Consider the following 26,215-nt stretch of genomic DNA (forward strand, 5'->3'; position numbering starts at 1 on the left):
AAAATTTTTCCCGAGTAGAATGGCGGGGAAGCAGAAGATGTTGTTTGACTAACCCGCCATGAAAAACCAAGTTTTGGGGAAGGATCCTGTTTGTTTACAAGCAAACTCTTCCCTAAACTCAAATAAAGCAATGGCTGCTTCAGGAGGGTATGTAGATTATCTAATTTTCTTTACCGGTAATTTCCTAGAGAACGATTTTTGGACCGCCCCCCCCCCTCCTACCAATTTTGTACATGGATCTCATATGTAACACATGGACATAATTGGTCATATGGCCGTAGCGCTCGGCTAAGAAATTGTCTTAACCTAACCTGACCCTAAAATAACAAGTTATGAATAATTATAATATTGCTAAAAAGCTAAAAAGCTGTAAATTATTGGTCATATCCAAAATTGATAGGAGGAGGGGGGGGGTGCAAAATCGTTCTCAAGGACAGACCCTCTTCTACTTTTTCCAGAAGTTCGATTAAACAATTGACTCATAATTCGGTTCTTTTAATGACCGATTAATAATGGATCTCCAACAGTCACTGAGTAAACTAAATCCTGATTGAATTTGGATCTAAACGTAAATCTAAACTGAATAGTGCACTTAATATTCAATACTAAACAGCTATTATAGAACCCTTTTCTTACGGGTCTGTCATTGAGAACGATTTTTGGACCCCTAGTGGGCCCCCTCCTGCATTTTTGTACATGACTTAATTTTGAATACTATTACAAAGCAGCGATTATAAACGTGATTTTTTCGGTTGAAAAGTCTTTAAAACAATTGCGTCGTTCGACGTTCATGTTCAATATCAGTGACAATTTACTTCTCTAAAAGGAGTGTAGACATGAGTTCGAGAGACCATCCATTGAAGAGTTTTACTCTTAGACCTGTGCCAGTGCATAAATGACTACAATATATCCATATTTTCCCCTGAAATTTGATAATTTTGTATTCTGGGTATTCAATTTCAGCGAAGTAAGAAACTGAACACCTTTGAAAGGTAGAAAACTAGAAAATGGAACAGTTTGCATAAAGTTTTTATCAAGCTTGCAGCCTTTTAATTGAGAGGTCACTACTAAATATGTTGACAGTTTAACTAAATTTTTTGTTGCTTTTTAAAGCGAATTATTGAAATTAATTTTGCATTTTTCTAAGGTTGCTTCCTGAGTTGCAGACTGCGCATTCTAACGCGCACATCAATGTGTGTGATTACAACCTTCTGCACAACTACTTCCTTCATATGTTTGAGAAGAGCGAGGATATACAACCTCAGTACGATTATATTTTATTGAATTTAAGAAAACGATAATTATACAATTAAAGAATCCCACCCCACCCACCCGGTCCTTTTCCCCAGATATAAGAAAGAAAGAAAATACCACCAACCCGATCCTTTACCCCAGATATAAGAAAGAAAGAAAATATTATAATGTTTTGTTGAAGTGGGGAAAATAAATGATGTAAAGGGGAAACTTAATGTTAAAATTTTCATTGCTTCCCCCTGTTCTTATAATTTAGTAAGTTATTTTTTGAAATTTTCATTTGGCAGTTGTTTTTACGTTAAACTTCATATTTTAGGAAGGATAAATGTAAGAAGTGCAAGAAGTCTAAGAAGAATGGGAAAACTAAAGAAAAGTGTGTTGAGCCGTTGTCAAGTCTATACGCTACTGTCCCAGAAATTCAAATCTCTAAAAATGCTTCTTGGTACGATATTTTTTAGCGTTATCAGGTCTAGTGTTGTTAATGGTTTTGGATCCTTTTTATGAATTTAATAAAACTTTCAAGATTTCAAAACTGTTTATTAAAGTTATCTTTATTCAAAAAAGAAAGAAAAAAATGGAAAAAACGAGCATTACAACACGTTCGCTTTCGCATCGTTTTTTGGGCAGTTTTTTGCATTAAGTTCTGTCTGGATCAACATTTGACACAGTGGAGGAGAATTATATGTTTAGAATAACAAATATTGAAAACATTTGCCTATCTTAAATTATGCAAAATGTTTACCCTAAAACTTGGAAGAAAATACAGGATAATAAACATCCCACATCGAATCAACTGTATGCACATCACTAACCAAGGGGAGAGTGGAAAAAAATGTTATCGTAAAAACTTTCTGAAAAACATATTTATACACTGGAATTTCCAAATTGTCGAAAATCCGAAAGTCATTCTTGAAAATATACGCCTCAGGAGTCAAGATTTGTTATTGCAATATTATTAAATGGTTTTGTTTCACTTAGAAACTATTTCTGACAAGAGAAAGGCGACAATGAAATTGTATTATTCTAAACAATAAACCATCGACAATTTTTACATGTTGATCTTCATTTTTCTTCATTTGGTTTACGACACGGCTGCAGCTGCACAGATTTTATTAGTCTCCCGAGACCAAAATTTTGATGTGAGATATCGCTAATCCATAAAGCCTTTTCTATGTATCCACTGTGGCATTTTTTAATTTTTAGATATAATTTGAGTTGTCGCTGCAGGTTCCGATCACGTAATATTAAAAAAATGTATTTAATCTTATAGGCGACAATGGATATGAATTAAGATCCTACGGTTCACAGCACAAACCTTTGTACACATTTTAAATATTTTTAAATTTTTTAAATTTTTTTATCCAATTAATTTTATATTTAATGAAGGTTTGCAATGTTTGCCAGTGTCCGGAAGACATGTCTTGAGCATCAGTCTCGAGCAGCCTCCATCCTGCAGGCTGCAGCCTCGTCCTCCTGGGGGGAGGGAGATACCGACCTCGAGGTTCTGGACACGGAGCAAGGGAAAGTAAATCTTCCGAAAATTGTCGGGATAGGACTTAAAGCTGTTTTTGATATTATCAGGTATGTCAGTTGAATTGTTTTGATCGTTCAAGATTATTTTCAAAATAAATTATTAGAATAATATACGGAAACATGAGCTAGCTTTCTGATAAGGGGCGGGATGGGGTAATGGGGGGTGCTGAGTTTCCCCCCACCCCCCCCTTATTTCCATTCACCCTTTTCTGAAAACTAAAATAATTCATTTTTAAAGATTAGTTAGTTAGATTAAACTAATAATTTGTATCAGAGATACTGAGACCCTTCATCCTGGGGTTTGTCAGCGTGGTCTGCAGTCCCTGCTGGATGTACTTCAGGGACTGTGCCCTGAGGACCTGAGAGATGAACCAACTAGTCTAGTGGACACAATGTTCCACCTTCTTCTAGACCTATCCAGCAGGTATAATTCCACTATAAATATAAACTAAGTTCTGAAAGAAAAGGCTATAGAAAGTGACCCTATAGTAAGTATGACATGTCAGATTAACAACAGTATCCTTAACAACTTTATCTGATAAACAATAAGAAAGATATCGCCGTTTTTCAATTTTTTAATTCTCGCATTTTTCAATATTTTCTCTGTTCCGTAAACCTGCAAGTCACTTCTATGAGAATTTACATTTGAAAATAGTCAATTTTCAGAGAGATAAATAAGGATACCTCATTTTATTCTATATCAATCAAAGGTTTGATTTGTACAGTTGTGAACCTGACATGCTTCTCTAGTGGTTGAAAGTCATTTAAAATAACATCTTCAGTTCCTGACTGTTCCCCCTTGTTTCTAAACTTGCTTAATTCTAAATTGTGTAAAATGTTAGAAGATGTTTATTTTTATTTAACTAGAACTGGGGAACCTATTGCTGTAAACGGAAATCTTGAAGATGGCGCGCATATACGCGCTCTGGCCTGTAGCTGCTTACTGGCGCTATCAGTAGCTGGCGGGTCGTCTCAGCATCTACTGCAGGCCACATCAGCTATACTCATGTCTCCCAGGTAATCTCCTAATGAGCTTTGCTCATAATAAAGATAAATGTAGTAAAAATAAAAACAAAGAATTGAAAAGAAAACATAAATAAATTATTTTATTGTCAATCCATGGTTCCCGGAAGCCCGCAATATCTAAATGTTTTTTATCATTTAATTAAAGCTACATTAAAGTAAAAATAAGTGGGAAACAAGAAAACTAATTTGAATATCATGAAAAAGATGAAAACAAAAGTTTTCCAATTGTTTCCGTTTCGTATGAAACATATCAAGGTATGAAAGGTATGGTATGAAAGTTATGAAAGGTATGAAAGTTATGAAAGGTATGAAAAATGTTAATTCTCTGTGTCCTGATGAAGGTTTGGGGGTTCCATTATGTTTCCCTTTCAAATCTGTTTATTATTATTGCATGTTTTTATTTTAGATCCCATGCTGGAGAACTGATCAGTCTTCCTGGTATTCTAGCCGCAGTGCAGAGATCTGTGTTTAGTGTTATTATTAGGTGAGGGGTTAATGTTACATCACTAATACTTTGAAAATAAAATTTATGTTATGTATGTATTGTACAATGTATTTTACAATTACATAAATTAAATACATATTTGATAGTTGATTCTTTTTGATTCCGTCTTATGCGAACACATTACGGATTTAGTTCACTATATTTTTAAAACTAATTCTAATTTCTGATCAAAAGCAAAAATACTTAGTTTTAGGGAACAGGGGTCGGTTTATTTTTATTTTTTTTGAAAACTTGTTTTAAAAAAATATTTGTTTAATTATTTTATTTTGTAGTTTCTGAGCTTTGTATGCTTTAATTAAATTTTTTTCTTCAGGAAAACTGATCACCCTGACTACATGTCCCATGGAATCCCCGTCTCCTCGCTGGTCAACTCATTCCGTATGAACCTAAAGGACGGTGCGTCCAATCAGAACCCAACCTGTCTCTCTATGGCGAGTGACGGACACTACTTGTATCTCCACACCAACCTTGGACTATTCAAGGTCGGGTCAGGGTTCTCCGGTACTGTTCGTGGACACGTTTACAAACATAAGCCTGATATGTTTATTGGATCCGAGGGTTGGATTGGGTTCTCCTCCAACACCCTCTTCTACAAGTCCAATAACCTGCAAAACATTGAGATAATCGTCCTGAATAAGGAGACCCTGGAGAAGATTAAAACAGTTTCATCCTCGGAGAGATTTCCTTCACCCCATCTCATGCTTAGTGATGGAGATCATGTAGGGATTGTTACTCCAAGTCGAGATGACACCCTGAGCATTAAATTCCTCTCTCTGAACTCAAACCCTATGAGTGTAGTGGCGGATCTACCAATAAAGCTGGCGAGAAAGTGTGTAGAGGCGTTCGGTTCAAGTTTAATAGAAGAGAATGGAGGAGAGAGAACACAGTTGGATTTTGGTATAGATGAGGAGATTGCTCAGGTTGGGATAGGACGAGAGTTTGCTCTTCTTCTCACAACAGGAGGAAAACTGTACTATACCGGTAAATCTTCCTCCATAGGACACAAACATCCCTGTGCTCAGGGTAAGTGGAGTGAGGTTCAGTTTTCTAAATCTGAAAGTTCCAGCGCCGTTATTGTCAACTTTTCCATAGGTCTGGACGGCAATCATGCTTTACTCATTGGCGATGATGGAGCGGTGTATTTCACTGGTACACCCAAACGTGGCGAGGATGGGGATCAATCATCCAAACCCCGCCGCCCGCCGAAGGCTAAGAAACCGTCTAAGATATCTCGGATGGATAAACAAGGAATCCTTTGCACAGCTTGTAACTCTGGCACCTCTTGTATTGTAACGAAGAAAGGAGAACTCTACGTGTTTGGAAAGGACTCCTCGTATGCGGATTTTAGCACCGGACGTGTTCTTGATCTTGCAAACCAAACTGTTACAGCGGTTTCCATAGGGAAGGCGCATATTGTGGTCCTCAGCTCCAATGGAGACGTATTCACATTTGGTATTAACAACAAGGGGCAGTGTGGGCGGGAGTTTCCTGTTGTTCCGCCTCGAGGGGAGGCAGGGCCGGAAGGAGAGGATATTAGTGATCATGAAGTAGATCTAGATGCGGAGTCGGTTATCCCAGGTACATAGCTTAACAAAAGTTTAGCAAAAAAAATAGTTTTTATTTTCGAAAAGAATGTTTTCAAATTCTAAGGTTTCTCCGACTTTTCATAAGTGTTACTATTTATATTTTCATCCAATACAAAGAGTATGTTATAAAGACATCCCCAACATATTTTGATATTAGATTTGTGTCCAGGTTATGTATTGTGCCTGCCTGGAAAGCACTGTTGGAAGCATGAGCAATGTATGGTTTGCTCTGTGTGTGCTGAATGTACTGGATACGGAGCAAGTTGTGTTTCAGCAAACCGGCCTGATAGGTTAGTAACATCTTACAGACTGTTAGCAGTTTGATACATACCATTCATTCTAGTGTTATACAATTTCTTAGAAATTGATTTCAAAATTCCCTAGGTGGCATTTTCTGAAAATTGAGAATATAATGCAGTAGCTGGCATATAAACATAATCCAAAGAAAAGGTTTAGGTGTTTTTACTTTAAACCTGATGGTCCATTTCCAGCATTTCCAGTTATTGATGTAAATTTGCATATTTACCATTGCTCTATGTTCTTGTTCTGAATTTGCAGATATACCCTTGCAGTACGTTTGTAAACTTATTCAGGAGTCCAGGAACTCCTTGTGGATGTGGAAGTGGGGATAGTGGTTGCTCCGAATGTGGTTGCTGTAGAACCTGTGCAGGAGAAGGTATTAATGATCTTGAAGGGGTAGGTGGAGTTGAAGTTGCAGCAGGAGGAGAAGGGGCTGGAGGAGCTGTTCCTGTAGTTAATCTTATCAGGTAGACACAAGATGTGCTTACATTTTTTCCTATTTTTTTTTGTTGAATATCGATTTCAGTTGATTGTTCATGCGAAAAAAGGTTTTTAATTTGTTGCAATTCGGAAATTGACATTTGAGGGATCCACGTCCTTTTTACATAAACTTTTTTCACTGGCAGATAGAGAATATTTATATTGTAAAACACCTAAAGATTAATTAGCAATTATCTTGTAGCGAATCCTTCTTTCCTGTATTGAAAATATTCTCTTTTAGGTTGAATTTGATGGCCAGCAAGCAATCCAGGAATCGGGATTACAGAGACAAGTTCATCAAACGCAGACTGGCTAAACTCGGTAAGGAGTCGCGGCGGAGTAAAAACGGAGTAAAATATGTGGATCCGTTCTCTGCTGTAGCTCTACCAGAGAAAAAGGGGTCCGTGAAGGAGGTTCCAAAGGAGGAGCATGAGAAGGATCTGGGTAAAGTAAGCAGCCTGGGACCAGGGAAGGTTCTGCTCCCTGCTGACTGTAGGATTACAGCAGTATCCTGTGGTCTACATCATACACTGCTCTTGTCTAGCTCAGGACTAGTTTTATCCTTTGGTTCCAACTCTTATGGTCAGTTAGGGGTTGGAGATCTAATCCCTCGTGGAGCTCCGGTTCCAGTCACAGGGTTGGATGAAGTGGTGACCCGGATATCCGGGGGCGGATACCACTCAGTTGCTCTCACCTGCTCTGGGCGTGTCCTTACATGGGGTAATAACGCCAAAGGTCAACTAGGACGTTCTGCCCCGTCCCCGGACTCTAAACTCCCTCCTGTAGAGATAGAACTATGGTACTCCTTCCCTGGAATTATACCAGGACTAGGAGTTAACTATGGTAAAGGAGTAACCTGGATCTATGCATCATCTGATCAAACCTTGTTTAAGCTTGATGAGAGTTTGATAAACGCGCAGAATCTACGAGGAGCGTCTATAGTTGCGAACAAACATCAGGTTCTTCTTCTTCCTACACAGAACATTCAGCAGGCATCATTCAACAGCCTCTGTATCTCAAGGTAAGTCGTCTGGACTCTTAACTTTCACAGTGTTAAAACTTAAATCTACCTTTTTGACAAATTTCCCCCATAAAATGGAATGAAGTTTTGAGATGCCTGAAATGATTTGCATTATGCAACTCCCCATAAAATTTCCTGGCATTGGAAAGAAAAGGGGGGGGGAGGGGGGGGGGCCCAAACCCAAATAATTATCATTTATTTATGTTTGTTGTTGATATTTAGGACAGACGGATTCTGTCGGAGCTTCTCTTCTATAGATCAGGTAGAGTGGACTGGTAAAGCTGTTGCTCTGGATCCTCTGTACAATACTATCTGGAGCTACACCTCGGAAACAGGAACGATCCAGTGCCACAACCCCATAGCTACTGATATAGATGTAGAAAGTAAACAGTCAATTATGTCTCCGGACCTAGCGCTGCCGGTAAATCCAGGCTGCCTCGTATCCAGGTATTCATCAATTTAATTTTAGGTGTAATTTCAAGAGACCTTCCATATATAGAATGACATATGTTCGATTCACAACAGTAACCTTGGCTTGTTTTAATAAAAAATGAATGAGTTATCCATGCTTTTCTCTTGTGAATTGTAATTACTATTTTTGAGGATTTCTGGTGTAAAAATAATGGAGGAAGTTTCAGAATTAAACAATTAAAAGGTTGAAAGGTACTTGGTGAATCAGACATGCACCTCTTATTTATAAATGGGGTCTTACTTAAAAGTTACAATAAAGGGGCCTTTAATAATTTCGCAAAAAATGTATGCCCAGTGCACATGCGGGGTTAACTTGAGCAGTGCCAATCATTTACTTATCAGTTGTGTGGAATAAAATTGTTACTTTTTGGACCAACAAGTTTGTAATCTGATAAAAGAAAATAAATTTAGTGGTTCAAATTAATAATGTATTTTTCTTATTAAACTATCTTTTTTGTAATCGACACTTCTATAAACTACTTGAAAATTACTAAACAACTAAGACTTTATCTCGTTGCAGTTACTGGCAATGGACCTTTGACAGGCACAATGTATTGTTGTGTTGATGGTTATTATTATAAATAATTAATTCCAGGTCTCAAGCTGCACTGAACCTTCTATCCTGTCTTGATACTATTACCGGAGCAGCTCCCTCCAACCTAACCCAACCTGAGGAGGATTCAATCAGACTTAACAATATGAAATCTCTCACGAAGGTAAAGGTCAAATTTTACTAAAATTAGAAAAAATTGAAATGTTTTTATATTAAAGGGGTTTAGATGAAAATTTAAGATAAATAGAAACCTTTTCATTGACTCCATCTCTTATCTTTAGCAGAAAAATTGTTAATTGTTATCATTTAATCTCGATCTCCTCATTTAATCTCAATCTCCTGAATTTTTTTCTTTAGATTTGTAATATAAAAGTATTATTTATTTTAGGAAGACTTTTCTGTTGTGAGTAGATTTGATTCTCATGGCGGGGGCTGGGGGTACAGTGGACACAGTATAGAAGCAGTCAGGTATACTAGACAATATACAGTGTCCTATTATAAGTATAAGGAATCGGGTCGCGGATCCATCATATCCTCAGCATTTTGCTTCCTGGATCCGGCTTCGCAAAAATATGCAGATCCAAGTATTCGGATCCAAGGGGGAAATATATCAACCAACAACTGTTTAAAAAAAAACTTTGCTCTCAAATGAAAATCTGAACTGTTGAGAAAAAGAGAGACTATTGAAGAGAGTGTTCGCGAAAAATGCTTACGGCCAAAAATTATTGATGGTGATAGCTGCTAATCATACTTCCCTTTGTTGCGTAAATAAGGAGAAATTTTCGCGAACACTCCCTTTAAGGATTTCTTTAATTTCTGAATTGGTTCATCAAGTGTGAGCAAAATAAATAAGCGAAAAAAAGAAGAAAACAAATTCTTCTTTTGTTTGAAAAATCGGTAACTCTTAAAGAAATGTTCATGTTTTCTTTTTTTCTGTGGGGATCCGGGATCCGAGATCCGGTGTGGCGTTATTTCTGGGTAAACGTTAAATAATGGTAGTAGATTCTACGCAGCATTATTTTCCGCGGCATCCGGGCATATTTTTGCAGTTTACGGCAATGAGCACAACAGAAATCTGGTATTTTATCTGAAATTTTATAATAAGAAATTATATTTATACACTTAAAATATTCACTACATGCTGATATATAATGTGAGTACAGAAGTAATTAACTATACAGTAAACTCTCATTAGTTGCAAGTATCAGAATCTTAACAATTAACATTACGTATACTAAGCTGTAATATTGATCCCTAATGTTAAAACAATTGATTTTTACTGTCTGTCGCATCAGCAAAACTTGATTGATTCTCAAATATGAGAAATACTTTACTTAATTTACTGTTTACATTCACAGAATTGTGCGCGAATACCGCGAAAATTTGCTGCGTAGAGTCTACTACCATTATTTAACGTTTACCCAGAAATAACGCCACACCGGATGAAATGAAATTTACTTAAATCATTATTCATTATCAATTGAATAGTGTAATATAAAAATAAATGAATGAATGAATGTTCTAGGTTTACTGTGGATTCTGATATTCTGGTTGGTGGATATGGACTGTTTGGAGGAAGAGGAGAATATGTCGGCAAAATAAAACTATTCGACCTGGGTAAGTAAAAGAAAAGAGTTATTGACACTGACCAAAATTTTCCAATTCTCAATATCCTAGCAACCTGATAGTGTAAACCTTAACTTATTCTTAACTTAAACGGTCAGATCATGCAGGTTTAAACCATCAGAATGTGAAGATATGGGTAATACAAGTTAAAAGGTTATGACAAAAAATCAGTTTTTTTAGATCATACAAGTTTTAGATACATAGGTCGCAGATTAGTCAAGAATTTTGGGTTATAATTTTTTTAACAAGTCATTAATCTGCTTTTTTCAAGGTATTTGATTGTACGTTCATTTTCTACTTTTTTCTTCTCGAATTATATTTAGTCTTTTTTGATATCCAATATATTGAAGATGTTCTTGTGTAGGTGTAGAAGGAGGAGAACAGGAAGGGGATGGGGACCTCCTGGCGGAATCAGAGGAGGTCACATATGAATGTGGAGCCAGACAAAAATACCCAATTCTTTTTGAGGTAACGTCCCCCCCCTCCCTTAAAAAATCAGTTTCCTTCCCAGATGCGGATCACATAAAAACAATTAAGGGTTTTTTCTTGGAATCGGTGGAAATAAAAATTTTTTTATGGGGGGGGGGAATTCCACTCCCCCTGTTATTTTAGCTTTATTCAGATTATTAATGAAATATGGTGACTGTTAGCGTATAATTTGCTATAAAAAAGGCATTATAAAATTTTTAAGATTGAGTAGGAAAACATTTTAAAAAGGTTTAAAGAGTATTTTCATCTGTTTGTTTTTTCTAGGAACCAGTTCCAATATTGACTGGTAGATGGTATGTAGCGTGGGCCCGCGTATCTGGTCCCAGCAGTGACTGTGGGTCCTCAGGGCAGGGTACAGTTACCACAGAGGACCAGGTCCAGTTCTCATTCAAGTCCAGCAAGAAATCCAATAACGGGACTGATGTGAACGCCGGTCAAATTCCACAGATTCTCTTTCGAATTGTTACACAGGTATTGCCTTCTTTTTCTTAATTATTCATTTTTCTTTCCTACGACATATACTTAATTTAAATCAAATTTAAACCTCAAAGTTTGTTCAAATTTTTTCCTAGTTTTTTTTTTAATATTACAGAACAGAATCAATATTGAGTCTTAGTCTATATTCTAATACATGTACTTATTTTACTAAATTGTTGTTATTTACTAACTTTTAGTGCCAGGGAATACTTCTTTCCGTCTCAAAACTAAAAGAATAAAACTTCATAATTGACAGAAATAGTTCTGAAATTTCTGAAAGGATGTGAAACTTTTTTTTAGCTCATTATCTTTGAATTTACTGAATTTTCAACCAATTATATTTTGTATTGTTGTTAAGGAATCTACTGGAGTCGGGCGGAAGTATTCCCCTCCTGAACCCATCTATATCCTGTCAAGTAAATTTGGTAAACCTGTTACAGTAGAGAGCTTCCAGGCTCTTCTATCCCTTCTCCATTGGGCCTGGTCAACCTTTAAGGTTACTGTAGGAGAGGTAGTGGACACATCACCCAGTCAGGCAGCTCTGATGGATCTTCACAGGCTTGTGTTCATATGCCGGGCCTGTCTCCGTCTCCTGGTCAGTTACATCGAGTATATTTATCCTTCTCCTACACCCATCTCAGATGCAGGAGTTGGGAAACAAATGACGGAGACTCAGAGGTTAGCAGAATCTGTTTGTGAGGTTAGAACCCAATTGGTTGCAATCCTAAGTGATCCTTTACCAATCCTTGCTGGTTTGAGAAACGCCAGTCAACCAGTCAACATGAGACACAGAGCGCTGGAGATGTCGGATCTTCTGCTGAAAGATGCTCACAAAACATTTGTCTCCTGTTTCCATGCATTCTACCCAACAGGACCCTTGAAGTGGATTTGCCTTTGTAGCCTGTTAAGCCAGGTAGATGGTAAAAACAGTGATTTGCTTCTTGCTGCTGCTATTGATGCTCTCTGTAATCCTATGATAAAACTTCGAAGTATTTTCCCTATTGGAGTAAATGAACCTGAGAAGAATCAATATAAAGAGAGTCCAGTAGAGAATGTGTCAGTGACAGGGAGTGTTTTGTTTCTTGGCGAAATGTCACCGACCTGCAAATATCCTCTACTCTCAGAGGTAATGAACTATCAATCACAAAGTGATGCTTCCAAGTTTGGATCTTGGACTTTCTCTGATGTTTTGAGTAAACTATTGAATATAGTTTCCCAACCAGTTGAACAAGCACTTCAGACAAGCGTTCATATTCACAGCAAGGAACTGGTTAACAAATCTTGTCGGCTCATTGCCAGTGTTATATCTGAACTATCCAACATCAAGAACGGTTCAGAATCTGGAATGGCAAATATTGCAAACCGTTTAAGTTTACAAACCCCAAACCGGTTTGGAAAGGTGAACAGTTCCCGAACCTGGAACACTGGAAACGGATCTCCGGATGCAATCTGCTTTTCTGTTGACCGAGCTGGAATATTGATGGCTGGTGCTGCTATCTATGGTGGGGCAGGATCATTCGATTATGAATTGGAGCTCCTACGAAACCTGACTAATAGGGAAAGAGAGAAGGATACAAATCAAAGTCAGAGATGGATATCTATGGAGATGTGTCATGGAACTTATACGGCTGAAGAGTGCTCCAACGACCTTTACATGATAAGGCAGGGTTATATTTAAAACTAAATATTATCAATTCAAGTTTTTTTTATACATTTTTGAATAATTTTTTTTGCTTATTTATTATTAAACTCTATTTTAAGGGGAGATAGGAATGTTGTTTTTGATGATTATCTACCTTAAGAAATATGTCCTCGATTTGATTTAGAGAAAAACAAGTTTTTTTATAGTGCCTTATTTAACATTTATATTATAGAAGATGGGAGGGGGGGGGGGTGTTCAGACCCTTTCCTTATCTTATGAAGTGTTAGGTATTAATGAATTTCTAACCTGGCCCGGTTAGAGAGCGGGAGGGGGGCATAATTTTCTTTTTAAATTGGGGTTGATATCCGTGGGATAAAAGTAGGCTTTTTAAAAAGGTTATTTTTTGAAGTAAAAGTTCTAGTTTTTAAGAAATCATTAAAATTTAGTTTTATAAATACAATCCTTTAACTAGGTTTGATAAACCAGTCACAATTCACCCTCACACAAAGTACGCTCTTAGACTTCGCAACCATGGAGGCCAAACCTGTAATGGAGATGAAGGTCTATCCTCGGTTAAAGGATCAGACGGAACAACATTCTCCTTTAGTTCCTGCTCCCTCAGCTTCAATGGAACCAACCATTCTCGTGGACAGATACCCCATCTGCTCTACTACTCATCCACGGAGGATCAAACTATCAGTGCCACCACTGTCAACATTGCTCAGTCAATGTCCCATAAGTCAGCTTTGTCGATTACTGTAACTGTGGTGAATACTGTATCTCAGCTTTTATCTCGAGCAACCAAGAATACTGAGGGACGAGGATATGAAATTCTTAACTCTGCTCCTATCATAACAACTCTGCTTCCTCATGTTATGGCCAGTGTTTCAGGAAAATAACAGTTCAACTCATTTATAATATCCTAAAATATTTCTTTTCAAGTTTTTTATCATACTAGTTTAATTTTGCAACATTAACCAATTGGAAAAAGGTTAAACAGTGGCAAAATGATATGATTGAGATATGTTTAAATGATAATTGAAATTTAGCATTAAAATGACTTAAAATATCTAGAATTTGAATCTGTCAGAAGATAGATATGATTTCTATTTTCATTTGAGAAAAAATCTTCAAGATCAAGAGCTAAAGTTCTTGGTGGTCCTTAAAACATAACTACAGGGTAAGTAAAAAAACAAGATCAGCAATGTTTTACTAAACCCTGTAAAAATATTTACAGGGTTCATGTTTTAAGTGTATAAATCTTGAAATAAACTAGAGGCAAACAAATATTTCGGAACATAGTTAAAAACATTTGTGAAACAATTTGTTAACAATTTTTTTTTCAAAAATCCATTAAAAAAGATGTTTATTCAATTCTATTTCAAAGTTAAATAAAAATCTAATGACAAACTAAATCGCAAAAAAATTCTATAAATCAAATACAAATCTGCTCCTAATCTTACCAAATCTTGCAAAGATGGCAAAATAAAACCTTCTAGGAAAAATTAATAAACAGTATAAATACATTTTTTATCTTTTATTTTTTATGATTTGGTGCAGAGTTGCATTTACAATTGTTTGCATTTTTTTAATATTTCTTTCAGTTTTCTAACTAATTGTATAAAACTGGAATAAACTAGAAAAAACTAATTCCAATTATTTTTTTTAAGAAAAAAATATTTTTAAGCTAAAAAAATAAATCCTGCAAAAAGACTTACCCTGTATATTTAAAATGTAAAGCAATTTGTATTATGGAGTGAGCATTTTTGAAATTTAAAATTGGGGTAAACAAAAGAAGTTGAATTGTTTTTGTAATAAGGATTGGCATGTAGTGACCCAGTTGCAGCTGTGCAGGTCATCTCACTGATTCAGGATCTTCTGCCCAAAGTTGCTGAGCTTAATAACCAGATGTTTAAAAACAATGTAGAGGTCCTTGGAGCAGACATTGAACTCCCGGCTCCTCATTATTCTTGGGTAGAAAGTGAGCATCCATACAAACCTGCTGGAATATCTAATTATAGAGTTGTATTTCCTCCTTCTGTTAAGTGGATGGCCATTGAGTTTGATTCAGCGTGCTGTACAGCACAAGCAGAAGATTCCCTACAGATGTACATCAGAAACCCGTCCTCTCAAAGGCCCAAGAATTTATCTAGTCCGTTGGTTACAAGTCAGTCTGCCAGCTTACTTAAATCACAGAGATATAGTCCAGTTCTCACCAAGTTTAGTGGAAACAAAGGTTGGCCTTCTCAGAGTGTTGTTTTGCCTGGAAATGAGGTTCTATTCTCGCTGGAGACTGCTAGTGATTATGTTAAAGGAGAAAACAAAGTTTCTAACTATGGGTTCAAATGTTTGGTGGCTGGATATGAGGTTCAAGATGGAACACAGGAAGGATTAAAAAGCATTGAACATGAGTTGGCATACTTGGGTGGACTATGTGCTTCTAGTCTCATGAACAAGAGTATCAAACTTCCCTTAAATCTGTCTAAGGAAGCTACTGAGGACCAAAGTTCGATTGAGGCTTCTGCTCAAGAGCTTTATGAATCCTATCCAACCCTGCTTATGAAGGGTTTTGCTATTGATGAGCTTCCTACAATACACCAGGCTCTATCTGGTAATCTACCCCTGAATTGTCAATCTAATGAGAGATTGTTCTTGAAAGATTTTGTGTTTGGTGCTCCTGGCACTGCTGGAGGACGTCTTGCATCATGGCTTCAGCCTGAGTCATACATTTCTGTAGACAACTGTGGCGTTATGTTCAAGCCAGATGAAATGAGATGCTCCTGGCCAACCATTATAACTATTCTTACAAGAGATCAGTATGGCTCCATCGCAAATGTGCCAAATATGAAAGTTGAAGTAAAAGCTATACCTATTGATGAAATGAATTCCAGTTCAGGAACAATCAAGTTGAACAAAGCCCTGCAGCCTGATAGCATGACATTTGGGGGACACTCTCCTCCAAATCTGGACACCAAATATGAAGTTACAGTCAAGGAAAAAATGTTTTACCATGCAATCACTGTTAATAAAGCTTATGATAATTATTCCTTTGAAGAACTGCGCTGGGCTTCCCCTAAGCTTCAGCGTCAATCAGAGAATATGCTTGTGAGACCAAATGGAGATGGAACTTACAGTGCAAACTGGACCCCAGGAAATGTTGGATGGTACAAACTGCATGTCTCCTTGGATGGTTGTGATCTGCCAGTGTCCCACAAGGTTGAAATACTGGAACCACCTCAAGGAAAGCTCCCCCCAACTCAGCCCTACAAGAGGACCTGTCCCTCTGCTGAGATCAACAGATTGAGACAATTTATTGCAAAACCTAGTGCTGGTCTGAGAATTAGACTGCATCCAACACTTCAGTCTGAGCAGATTGGAATAGTTCCAGTTGATGGCACTGTTTCAATCATGGATGAACTATCAAACAGTGATGGAATCTGGGTAAGGCTAAGTGTAGAATCTCTAAATGACTATTGTTCTCAACCCTATGCAGAAGGATGGTGCTTGCAGTACAACCAGCACTATGAGAAACAGTTAATGAAACCAATTGTAGAACCAATTACAAAACCAAAACCAACAATTCCCAAGAGAAAGCCTGAAAGCCACAGTGGGAGCACCTTCACATCAGATATTGAAACCACTTCAAAGAATTCTGCTTTGAAAAGAGGACCAGGCATGTATACTGTGGTAAAATGTGGTTCCTCTGGTCACAACATTAGATGTGCCCCTAGCTTAAGTGCAGCCCCTGTAGGTATTCTATCCCTGGGTGATAACATCATAGTCAATGAAGTAAGAGAGCATCCATCAGGAGAATGTTGGGTTAAATTTGATAAAGATTCTGCTGAGAAATATTGTTTTGGTATGATTGATGGTGATGTGTGGAGTCTGGCTGTCACTGCTACAGATACCCACTACCTAGAGTCTGAGGCTGAAATACAAGAACAGAGATGGCCTAATGTGATTGGAAATTTTGAATCGAAAGCAAGTTCTTTTCTCTCACCTTTTGGAATAGGGGAGGAGATGAAAAATGTTTGGGGACCAGGACTACCTTTACTTCCATCCTCATCTAATTCTTCATTGTCAACACCATTCTCCCCCTTGGACAGTTCAATGTCAGGTTCATTAAGTAAAACATTTGAATTAAGTCCATCAACTCCTATTTACAGAAGAAAAAGTTTGCCTAAACCAGGTAGACAGGTCACACCACCAAGGCAACCATTCAACCAAGCTCAAGGAGGTGGGAAGGGTGCTGGTCCAGGTACTCCACCCAGAAGTAGATCCGGAACTTTAGAAAGAAAGTCTTTCTTTCAAAAATGGTTCAAATCTGATGAGTCTGGACAGAAATCTGGAGCAATGGGCAGCCCCTCACATAGCAGAAGATCATCTCCAGCTGAAGTTCAAAGGAAAGCATTTCCTGTTAACAAGGATATCCCACCAGAGCTTCAGGGAGTTTCTGTTAAAGAATTAGTTAAAGTAATTGGGGCAAGTAGAGCTAATGGAAATGGTGTCACTCCACCAAGCACTCCTGGAACACCAAGGAAATCAAGATCTGCAAGTCCTGCTGGCCCAGTCAGCCAATTAGCAGTGAGTAGATCAAGGAGTTCTAGTCCTATCTCAATTGGCCATGGAAAGAGTTTAGGTGGCCAGGCTATGTACTCTCCAAGGAGCCTAACTGCCAGTTTTGGTATTCTGGATGATATTGAAGTTCCAAGCTTTCATCGGCAAAATTCTTCTCCTTCAGACACATCTGATATGATTTCTAGTCTCACAAGAGATATGTCTTGTCTATCAGCTTCCCCAGGAGTTGGTAAAGAGTTATCTGGTTTTACCAAGAAGGATGGATCTCTGTCACCAGTATCATTTAGATCAGAGATCATACAGTCTGAAGGAGCAAGTAGTCGGAATGTAAGTCCCATTAGAGCTGAAATGAAAGATTCTCAAATCTTTCAACTTTCAACTTCTTCATTAGACATCAAGGAAAAAGATGTTGTTAGGAGTAACAATCCTCCTGTTAAAATCAAAGAAAACTCGCCATCTGTTAAAGAAAAGTCAATTCAATCTAAGCCAGACCCATTTCCCAAACCAAGGCTGAGTTACACTAACCTCTCAGGCCCTGTTACTGAAGCCATGAGCCCCTCAGTTGCTGAGAGTATAAGAGCTGTTTTTGCCGCATTTATTTGGCATTCTGGGATTGTTCAAGATACAATGGCATGTGCTTCTTTTATTAAATTCAACCCAGGATATTTAAAGGAAGGGACTACAGAGCAAACTCCTTTTGCAACAACAGAGGAGAAAGATGAAGTCATTGTTCAAAAGGTAAAACAGCGCCATTCTGTTGAAGTTATATCAGCCTCTTATCTCAATGCTGGAACCAGTGCTGCAGCAGATAAATATCCATTTAATGCAAATAGGAACATGAACATTCCTCAAAATGTTAGTGACTTGCCAGGACTAGGTGGAGCTATTCCAAAGGTTGAAAATCCTAAAGTCAGCAATGAAGTTGTTCCAGGCCTTCCTCAAACCCTTGGACAGCTTGTATTGTTGTGGGAAGGTGTTGTGTTAACATGTCTAGATACAATAATATCTCAAGGCCCTGTCAATCAATGGGGCAAGGATAAGTTTAACAAAGGTCCAGATAAAGGTTTAAAAAATAATAGAGATGCTGGTGCAGTTTTCTCCAGCAATCAAATGAACAACCCATTTAATTGTGAAAAGTCCAAAGATGACAAGATCCAAGGCTTGATACAGTTTGCTGGAATTTGTGATAATTGGCTCTGTGATATCTGTGGAGGATATTTTGAACCACCAGTTACATACCACATGAAGATGGCACATCCAGGCTGTGGAAACCATGCTGGAGGCAAAGGATACAACTCTAGTGGTCAGTATTGTGGAGGTTGGGCAGGGAACTGTGGAGATGGAGGAGGAGGTGGCTCATCATGGTATCTTATCTGTGAAAACTGTAGGGACAAACACCGAAAGAAATTTAATGGTAAGAATGAACTGAACATGAAACATTTTTCACATGGGGACAAGAAAGATAAGGAGAAGATAGATCTTGTTCCTTTGCCATCTATGCTTGCCTCATTTTCCTATGCTACAGCTAGCTCTCCTGTGGGACCATTAGATTGTCACATTGTCATGAAAGCCAATTCTAGTTTCCTTCTTGACCTAGCCAGCAGTACTGAGGAAGATCACTCTAGAAGAATTGCTCAGTCTGAGCTTGAAACTGTTACAGAGCTAATTCCTGGAGATCCTGGAATCTTCCCATACATTCCCTTTAATTGTCTAGATGTCCTGGGAGTTCAGGACTCTGAACTAAAAGAATTGAACAATGAACTTCTGCTACAAGACAACCTCCAGACCTCACTAGACTGGGAGTACCCTACTAGGGCATCTTCAAGTCGTAATAGTGATGGAGATAGATCTAGGGAGGTTTCAAAGGATCCTGAGTCTAAAGAGGGTTCTGTTTTGGTTGAGAAAATATCAGAAATTGATCCACCAGCAGAGTTCCAATCTGACGAATCAACACAATCAGACAGAACTGTTTTAAGAAGGAGCAAGTTTCATAGGTCATATTCTATTGGAAGTCCCAAAAGCAAGGAGTGGAGCCCTTCTTCAAGTAGGAAAAGAAATTCAAGCTATGAAGACTATGCAAATAGTAAGACTTCTAGCTCATCTGAGTTTCTTGCCCATACTTCTCCAGCATGGAAAAGATTGTTTGAACAGGGTTCAATATCTACAAAACTCCTAGATTCCCCTGTTATATCTTTCATAATGCGATGGAATGATCTTGAGGCATTACAGAATGCAATGCAACTTACTTTAAGAAAAGCTGTGTGTAGAGCCTATGCAATGCAAGCCTTTAACTGGTTGTTAAGGTCAGTAAGTCAACCTGTTTGTCTCCATGATTTACTTTGGTGTCTCATCTCTTCCTTACAAGATTCTAAATCTCTTCCTAAGAAGAAAGATGAAGAGAAAGGAGATGACATTATATTAGGGGGTGTTAAGGAGAAGGACATTGGCTTTGAACATCCTATGTCAGATCTTTGCCTAGTTGGTGGAGCTGTCAAATCACTCCCATCTACATTCCATATTCTTCTGCAAACTATTTCTGATTTGATGCTTTTACTTCCTCTAGGATCAGCATTACAGCAAGCAGCAGTAACATGTTTCTCCATTCAGTTTTGGCCATCTGATCATTCATTCCTTCACCAATCTCAAGTTTTTTCTACAATCAGCAAGATACTGTCACGAGGTGAAACAGATTTAGAACTTGATCATTCTCCCAAAGGAGGCTTTAGTGGAGCGGGAGTGGAGCAGTGGAAAGATCTGACTAATGTAGCAGAATTGTCAGTGTCTTCAAGACCAGCTATGATTGCTAGTCTCACAGACGGAAGCACTGAAACATTTTGGGAAAGTGGGGATGAAGATAGAAACAAGACCAAGTATGTTTCCTTGAAATGTGGTGTGGCAAATCAACCCAGATCTGTCTCTGTTCATGTTGATAATGGAAGAGATATAGGAAATAAGGTTTCATCCTTAACTTTTAAATCTGGGAGATCTATTGATGATCTGACTGTTTTAAGGAATGTTGACATAGAGAGTAGATTTGCTGGTTGGGTAACATGTTTCTTAACAGACAATGATAATCAGTATCTTAAAATAGAGATTAAGGGGCCAGACAATACTGTTAGACTGAGACAAGTCAAGTTAATTGGTAAATCAAATGACTTCCCCTCTCCGTTCCTACCAAACCGAGCAGATTCACAGCGCATCCAGCAATCCAACTGTGAAGTTGAAACTCTGCGTGTTTTTAGACTTATTACAAGTCAGGTCTTTGGCAAACTTCTAGAACCAGAATCAGATATTGATGCTCCTGGTTTAGATCAGTGGGATGGCACAGACCTAAAGGAGCATGTGGTTGGAATACTTTTTTCAAGATCTAAACTGAGCCATCTGCAAAAGCAAGTGTGCTCACACATTGTATCTGCTATATCTAAAGAGGCTGGATGTCTCAGGGATGACTGGGAACTGTCATTGTGTTCAGGGATTGGCAGTGTGGACCAAGAACAAGTTCTCAAACTCTCTGATACTTACTGCTTTGAGATGTTATCTATGGTGCTTGCTCTAAGCGGAAGCAAAGTTGGACGTATATACCTGTCCCAACAGTATTCTCTACTCAAGGATATGTTAAGTTTTCTCCACACTGGGTCAGCTAGGGTTCAAAGAGCTGTTGTTTCAGTTCTCAGGCGAGTTCTTCCTCTTGTTCCTCCAGTTAGATTTGCTAATATTCTGAACCTTACTAGCCTTCCTCCAAGGGATTTCAGCATTTTAAATGTTGCTTCTACAAGAGGAAATGATAACAAGGAGCTGCCTAAGTTTGATCCCCACAAGGTTGGGATCCTGGATATTTTCCTTGGTTGTATTGCCAAGGCACTCAGCATCCAGGTCAAGAAGAAGAGCAATTCAGGTACTTTTCTTGAAGTTATTTTTACCTTTGTCACATCATTTTTTTTGAATTTCATTATTAAAAATGATTACAGAAGCTTAAGGAAAATATGAGTGTTTTTTGTTAGTTTTATTTTTGTGCTATTTGTTCAACAAAAAGTTGCTTATTTTGCATTGATTAAATCAGGTAAAATTCTTCCCGCAAACTAACCCATTATTTCATTTTAACTATTTTTACTTTACGTTTTTTTATTATGTTTATGTCTGGATCACATTCATAGAAGATTCCTATTTAGATCTAAAAGTTTCCATTTTTTCTTTTTCTATTTTCATTAGCCTAAATTTCAGTTTTTCTATTTTTGTTGATATGATTTCTGATGTGCGTATTTTTTTTCATCATGACCCAAGTCCACATGAAAAGTTAAAAGAACCAAAGTGTCTAAATGTTTTCTAGGACGAAGTGTATCAACGGTCTCTCTTGGTACTTGTATCCATCCCCGAGATAATACTGGAGCTAGATGGTGGCTCCGAGGATCCATATCCAAGAAAATTGCAGAGGAGATAATATTGTTACTAAAAGAGATGACTCAGGTATTTAAAGCAGTTTATCAGCAGCAAAATGTTTTGTTTCTAGTCAAAGCTTGGTTCCCAAGCTGGTTTATTATAGGATTAACTAAATTTTCCATAAAAATTCAACAAACTCAACTTTGAACTTGTGAACCCAACTTATTCCCGATGTTTTACCAAGTTACCCAATCAAAATTTGATACAAATCGGTCCAGGGGTTCATTAGTTATGATCGGACATTCAAACAAACAAACAAACAGGCAGACAAATTGAGATTACTACTTTATATATATAAAGACAATATATATTGATTATTATTATTTTTGTATTTTGATTTTGTTTTTACCTAAAGGGAAAGTTCTCAGAAGACTGGACCAACGTGAGTAAGTCTGGAATAGCCGAGGCTGTATTGAACTTGACGAGGTTAGAGGCTGAGCAGAGGCATCCTGAGGACGGGTTGAGGTGTGGAACCTTGTGGTTAGCAACAGCAGCCCTAACTGTTCTGCATAGGTAAGTTTAAAATTGATATTTCATTTATATTCATTCATAAAATGGATTAGAAATCCGAGATGGCCATGGAAAAGATGGATGGAAATGAATGGAAGGATCTTATGGTTGGGATGGATAAGGATAAATAAAAATTAATAAAAACGTTTAAAAATGAATAAGAATGAATAAGAATGAATAAGAATGAATAAGAATGGATAAGAATGGATAAGAATGGATAAGAATGGATAAGAATGGATAAGAATTGATAAGAATGGATAATGTTGTATTCCGGATTGTTTGATATATGAGTGAACAGTCCCTTGAATCCAACAGGAAGCCAGATGAAGAATGAATAAGAATGAATAAGAATGAATAAGAATGAATAAGAATGAATGAGAATGAATGAGAATGAATGAGAATGGATGAGAATGAATAAGAATGGATAAGAATGGATAAGAATGGATAAGAATGGATAAGAATGGATAAAAACAATTAAGAACGGATAAGAATGGATAAGAATTAAAAGGAATGAATAAGAATGAATAAGAATGTATATGAACGTATATGAACGGATAAGAATGGATAAGGATGGATAAGGATGGATAATAATGGATAAGAATGGATATGAATGGATAAGAATGGATATGAATGGATATGAATGGATATGAATGGATAAGAAGGAATAAGAATTTGTAATATTTTTTAATTATTAAGGGATCACGTTGATGGATTGTCTAGCGGGGATTGGGGAGGGGGTGGTGCTGGCCAGGACCGCCCTATCTGCGACAACCACGACGACGGAGAAACATTGGCAATTATACTTTGCGACTCCTGTGGAAACCTGTGTGCGGACTGTGACAGGTCAGATTTATTTACTTTACTAATCTTCAGGTTTAGGAAAAACTATTTAAAATAAATTTTCTTCTTAAAGCTAACATCATGCATCCGTTTTCTCTTTTTTTATCAAAAATCTGAGTTTTCTTGTTGATCAAATTTTGACAGAAAATTAAGAAGTTTTATGCAATGTTGGCAAATACTAAATGCTTGATGATTGATATCCATGTAAATCCCCACTTTGAACTGTGAAAAATCAAAGTTAATTAACTAAAATTGTCAAATGAGAATACCATTTTTATACGTAAAAATGTTGCAAATTTCATCTGAAATTGGATTTTCATAGGTTCCTTATTTAACATAAAATGTTTTTCAGTCTGCGGAAAACTTCCAAAGAAATTGCAGTAAATTAGTCCCTTTAACTTGCCCGTTGTCTAGGTTTCTACATTTGAACCGGAAAACTCGTCTTCACTCCCGCCAGGTGTTCAAGGAGGAGGAGGAGGCAATCAAGGTAGGAAAGATAAAGAAACAAATTACTTCCCTCAAAATAAAATTTTCCAATTGTTGGATCTTAGCAACCTGGTGTCTTAGACCTTAGATATTTCAATTTATGAAATCTACTTTATCAAAGATTTACACCATCTCGTTGCAAATATAAATAGACTTGAAAATTCCGGTTTGAGCTGAATAATCAGTTTAAGAGGGGGGGGGGGATGTCATAAATTTTAGAAAGTACACGTCACTTAATTACTTATTTCAGCAAAACATTAATAACAAATTACCAAAAAAATTATTAAGATTAAAGTTTAAATTAATAACAAACCATTTTAAATTGAGAATCAATCGAAGTCAAAAAAAATGTTGCCAACTAAGGCAAATGTTTTTTTCTTCTATATGATGACCATCTTTGTTTAATATTATTATTATTAAGGTGAACCTGCATGAAGGATGTGGTCGAACTAAATTATTCTGGTTGACAGCAGCAGCAGATGCTGCAACTCTGAAGGTAGGAAAATCTTAACACCTATTTTATAGACCACTCTCTCTCCCCTCTNCCCCCTCGTACAAAGCTTTAAAGTGTACCGTTGTGAATGGGACATGTCAGTTACTTGAAATTACGTTTACAGTCCCTTTAATTGACTCCTGGTTTGTCGGGACAATGGTTCACTGTCATATAAAGATCTCACGCTCTTGGCAAAAAACAATGAGAATTTTGCCAATTACTTCTTAAAAATCGAAGCTAACAACAAGTGCTTTATAGTGCAATTCACATGAAAAGAGCTTTAAAGAAAAGCATAAGTAAGAGCGGTAAAATCTAAGCCCAAGGCGTTACGACACTTCAAGGTCGAACTTGTCTTAAAAATTGATAAGACTGTTTATGAGCAGGGTGGATCGATGTGGGTTGGCGGGATGTCGTTTGGTTGGTTGGTTGGTTGGTTGGTTGGTTGGTTGGTTGGTTGGTTGGTTGGTTTGTAGATGGTTGGATTGTTCTTTGGTTCCTAGAGTGCCATAAACGATAATATCATAATATTTTAATGATAACTCTGTTTGTTCAGGGTATGATAGAGTTCCGCGAAGAGCCTACGAGGAAGGGATCTAGCTTAGTTGAAGCTGTGTGCAGGTTAGTTCATTCATTCATTCGTTCATCTAGCATTGTATCTGATTCATTCACCTTTCCTTGTATTTGATTCATTCATCCTGCCTTGTATCAGATTCATTCATCCAGCCCTGTATCTGATTCATTCATCCAGCCCTATTTCAGATTCATTCTTACTATCTTTCATTCATCCTTACATTCGTCTTAACAATTTACTTTATCTTGGCATTCATTCCTGCAATCTCAATTCTCACATTATTATAGCTAGTTAAATACTAATTAGTTGGTTCGATGTATGATTCTTGCGCAGGCCCTGTTCTCCTGCATTTCCTAGGATAAGCTAGCCTTGTTAAGAATATTTCTTTTTATTCACTATAGAACTAGCTTAACTACTCTGCCTGTACATGAAGGAGTATGTACAGAAGAACTATATCCTGTAACGTAGGTACTGCGGAGGGTCTATCTGTACTGCTCTGCCTGCACAGTACATGAAGGTCGAAGGAGTATGTACAGAAGACCTATGTCCTGTATTGTAGGTACTGTGAAGGGCCTAGTTGTGCCGCACTGCCTGTACAAAAAGGAGTGTGTACAGAAGAACTATATCCTGTATTGTAGGTACTGTGGATGGTCTAGTTGTACTGCTCTGCCTGTACAGTACATGAATGAGTAACTACAGAAGAACTATACCTTGTATTGTAGGTACTGTGGAGGGTCTAGTTGTGCTGCACTGCCTGTACATGAAGGAGTATGTACAGAAGAAGAATGCCAGGAGAATGCTAAACTAGCGTGTACTAAACTGAACCCCTGCGGTCACCCGTGTGGCGGACTTGCTGGTAGGAAATTAACATTATCATTAAAAATGTTCATTTTAAAGAATGTTCTCACTTAAAACGCTTTAACAAATCATAATTAACAAAAGATTTTAAACGTTATGCATGTTTTTTAAAAAAACGCTTTTATTACAGGAAAAAAAAAGTTTCAAAAAGCATTGCTTTTATCATCAGAAATGATTATTGTATACTGCACCAAAAATAAAATGCAAAAATTGTAAAAAAAAATATTTTTTAAAAACTTGAAAACATTGTACTATCAGGAGAAGCTGTTTGTTTACCTTGTCTACGTGGATGTGATAAAAATGAGATCTTAAAACAGGTAAAATTATTAAAATGATAAAAATGATATCTTAAAACAGGTTAAATTATAAAAATGTTAATAAGATAATGATATCTTAAAACAGGTAAAATTATTAAAACAATGATAAACATCCAGATAATGAACCGATGAAAAAGAAAATATTCAGGATAGGGATGATAT

At 37.2% G+C, this 26,215-nt stretch overlaps 1 protein-coding gene across 6 annotated transcripts in view; it reads left to right on the forward strand.

Annotated features, from left to right (window-relative positions):
- The window catches only part of LOC111697381 (E3 ubiquitin-protein ligase MYCBP2), a 33,328-nt gene continuing 7,113 nt past the window's right edge, over positions 1–26,215 (forward strand). For 5 of the 6 annotated variants that reach the window (XR_002764280.1, XR_002764281.1, XM_023467375.1 and 2 more), the window contains exons 1-28: positions 1–147; positions 1,148–1,264; positions 1,571–1,696; positions 2,641–2,835; positions 3,062–3,211; positions 3,655–3,804; positions 4,220–4,297; positions 4,632–5,896; positions 6,074–6,194; positions 6,498–6,671; positions 6,926–7,705; positions 7,928–8,152; positions 8,772–8,892; positions 9,118–9,197; positions 10,255–10,346; positions 10,720–10,823; positions 11,109–11,315; positions 11,680–12,983; positions 13,436–13,854; positions 14,783–21,436; positions 21,869–22,005; positions 22,334–22,491; positions 23,185–23,331; positions 23,743–23,815; positions 24,236–24,310; positions 24,861–24,925; positions 25,601–25,734; positions 25,995–26,053. Coding sequence is in view for 4 of the 6 variants with exons in the window: in XM_023467375.1 (XP_023323143.1) it covers positions 59–147; positions 1,148–1,264; positions 1,571–1,696; positions 2,641–2,835; positions 3,062–3,211; positions 3,655–3,804; positions 4,220–4,297; positions 4,632–5,896; positions 6,074–6,194; positions 6,498–6,671; positions 6,926–7,705; positions 7,928–8,152; positions 8,772–8,892; positions 9,118–9,197; positions 10,255–10,346; positions 10,720–10,823; positions 11,109–11,315; positions 11,680–12,983; positions 13,436–13,854; positions 14,783–21,436; positions 21,869–22,005; positions 22,334–22,491; positions 23,185–23,331; positions 23,743–23,815; positions 24,236–24,310; positions 24,861–24,925; positions 25,601–25,734; positions 25,995–26,053 (13,299 nt within the window). In the remaining 2 variants the exon portion in view is untranslated. Of the gene's footprint in view, positions 148–1,147; positions 1,265–1,570; positions 1,697–2,640; positions 2,836–3,061; positions 3,212–3,654; positions 3,805–4,219; positions 4,298–4,631; positions 5,897–6,073; positions 6,195–6,497; positions 6,672–6,925; positions 7,706–7,927; positions 8,153–8,771; positions 8,893–9,117; positions 9,198–10,254; positions 10,347–10,719; positions 10,824–11,108; positions 11,316–11,679; positions 12,984–13,435; positions 13,855–14,782; positions 21,437–21,868; positions 22,006–22,333; positions 22,492–23,184; positions 23,332–23,742; positions 23,816–24,235; positions 24,311–24,860; positions 24,926–25,437; positions 25,532–25,600; positions 25,735–25,994; positions 26,054–26,215 lie in introns of those variants that run through there. The other variant, XM_023467411.1, reaches the window with a different exon arrangement.

The sequence above is a fragment of the Eurytemora carolleeae genome, unplaced genomic scaffold (genome assembly GCF_000591075.1).
Source record: "Eurytemora carolleeae unplaced genomic scaffold, Eaff_2.0 scaffold104, whole genome shotgun sequence".
Classification (NCBI taxonomy): domain Eukaryota; kingdom Metazoa; phylum Arthropoda; class Copepoda; order Calanoida; family Temoridae; genus Eurytemora; species Eurytemora carolleeae.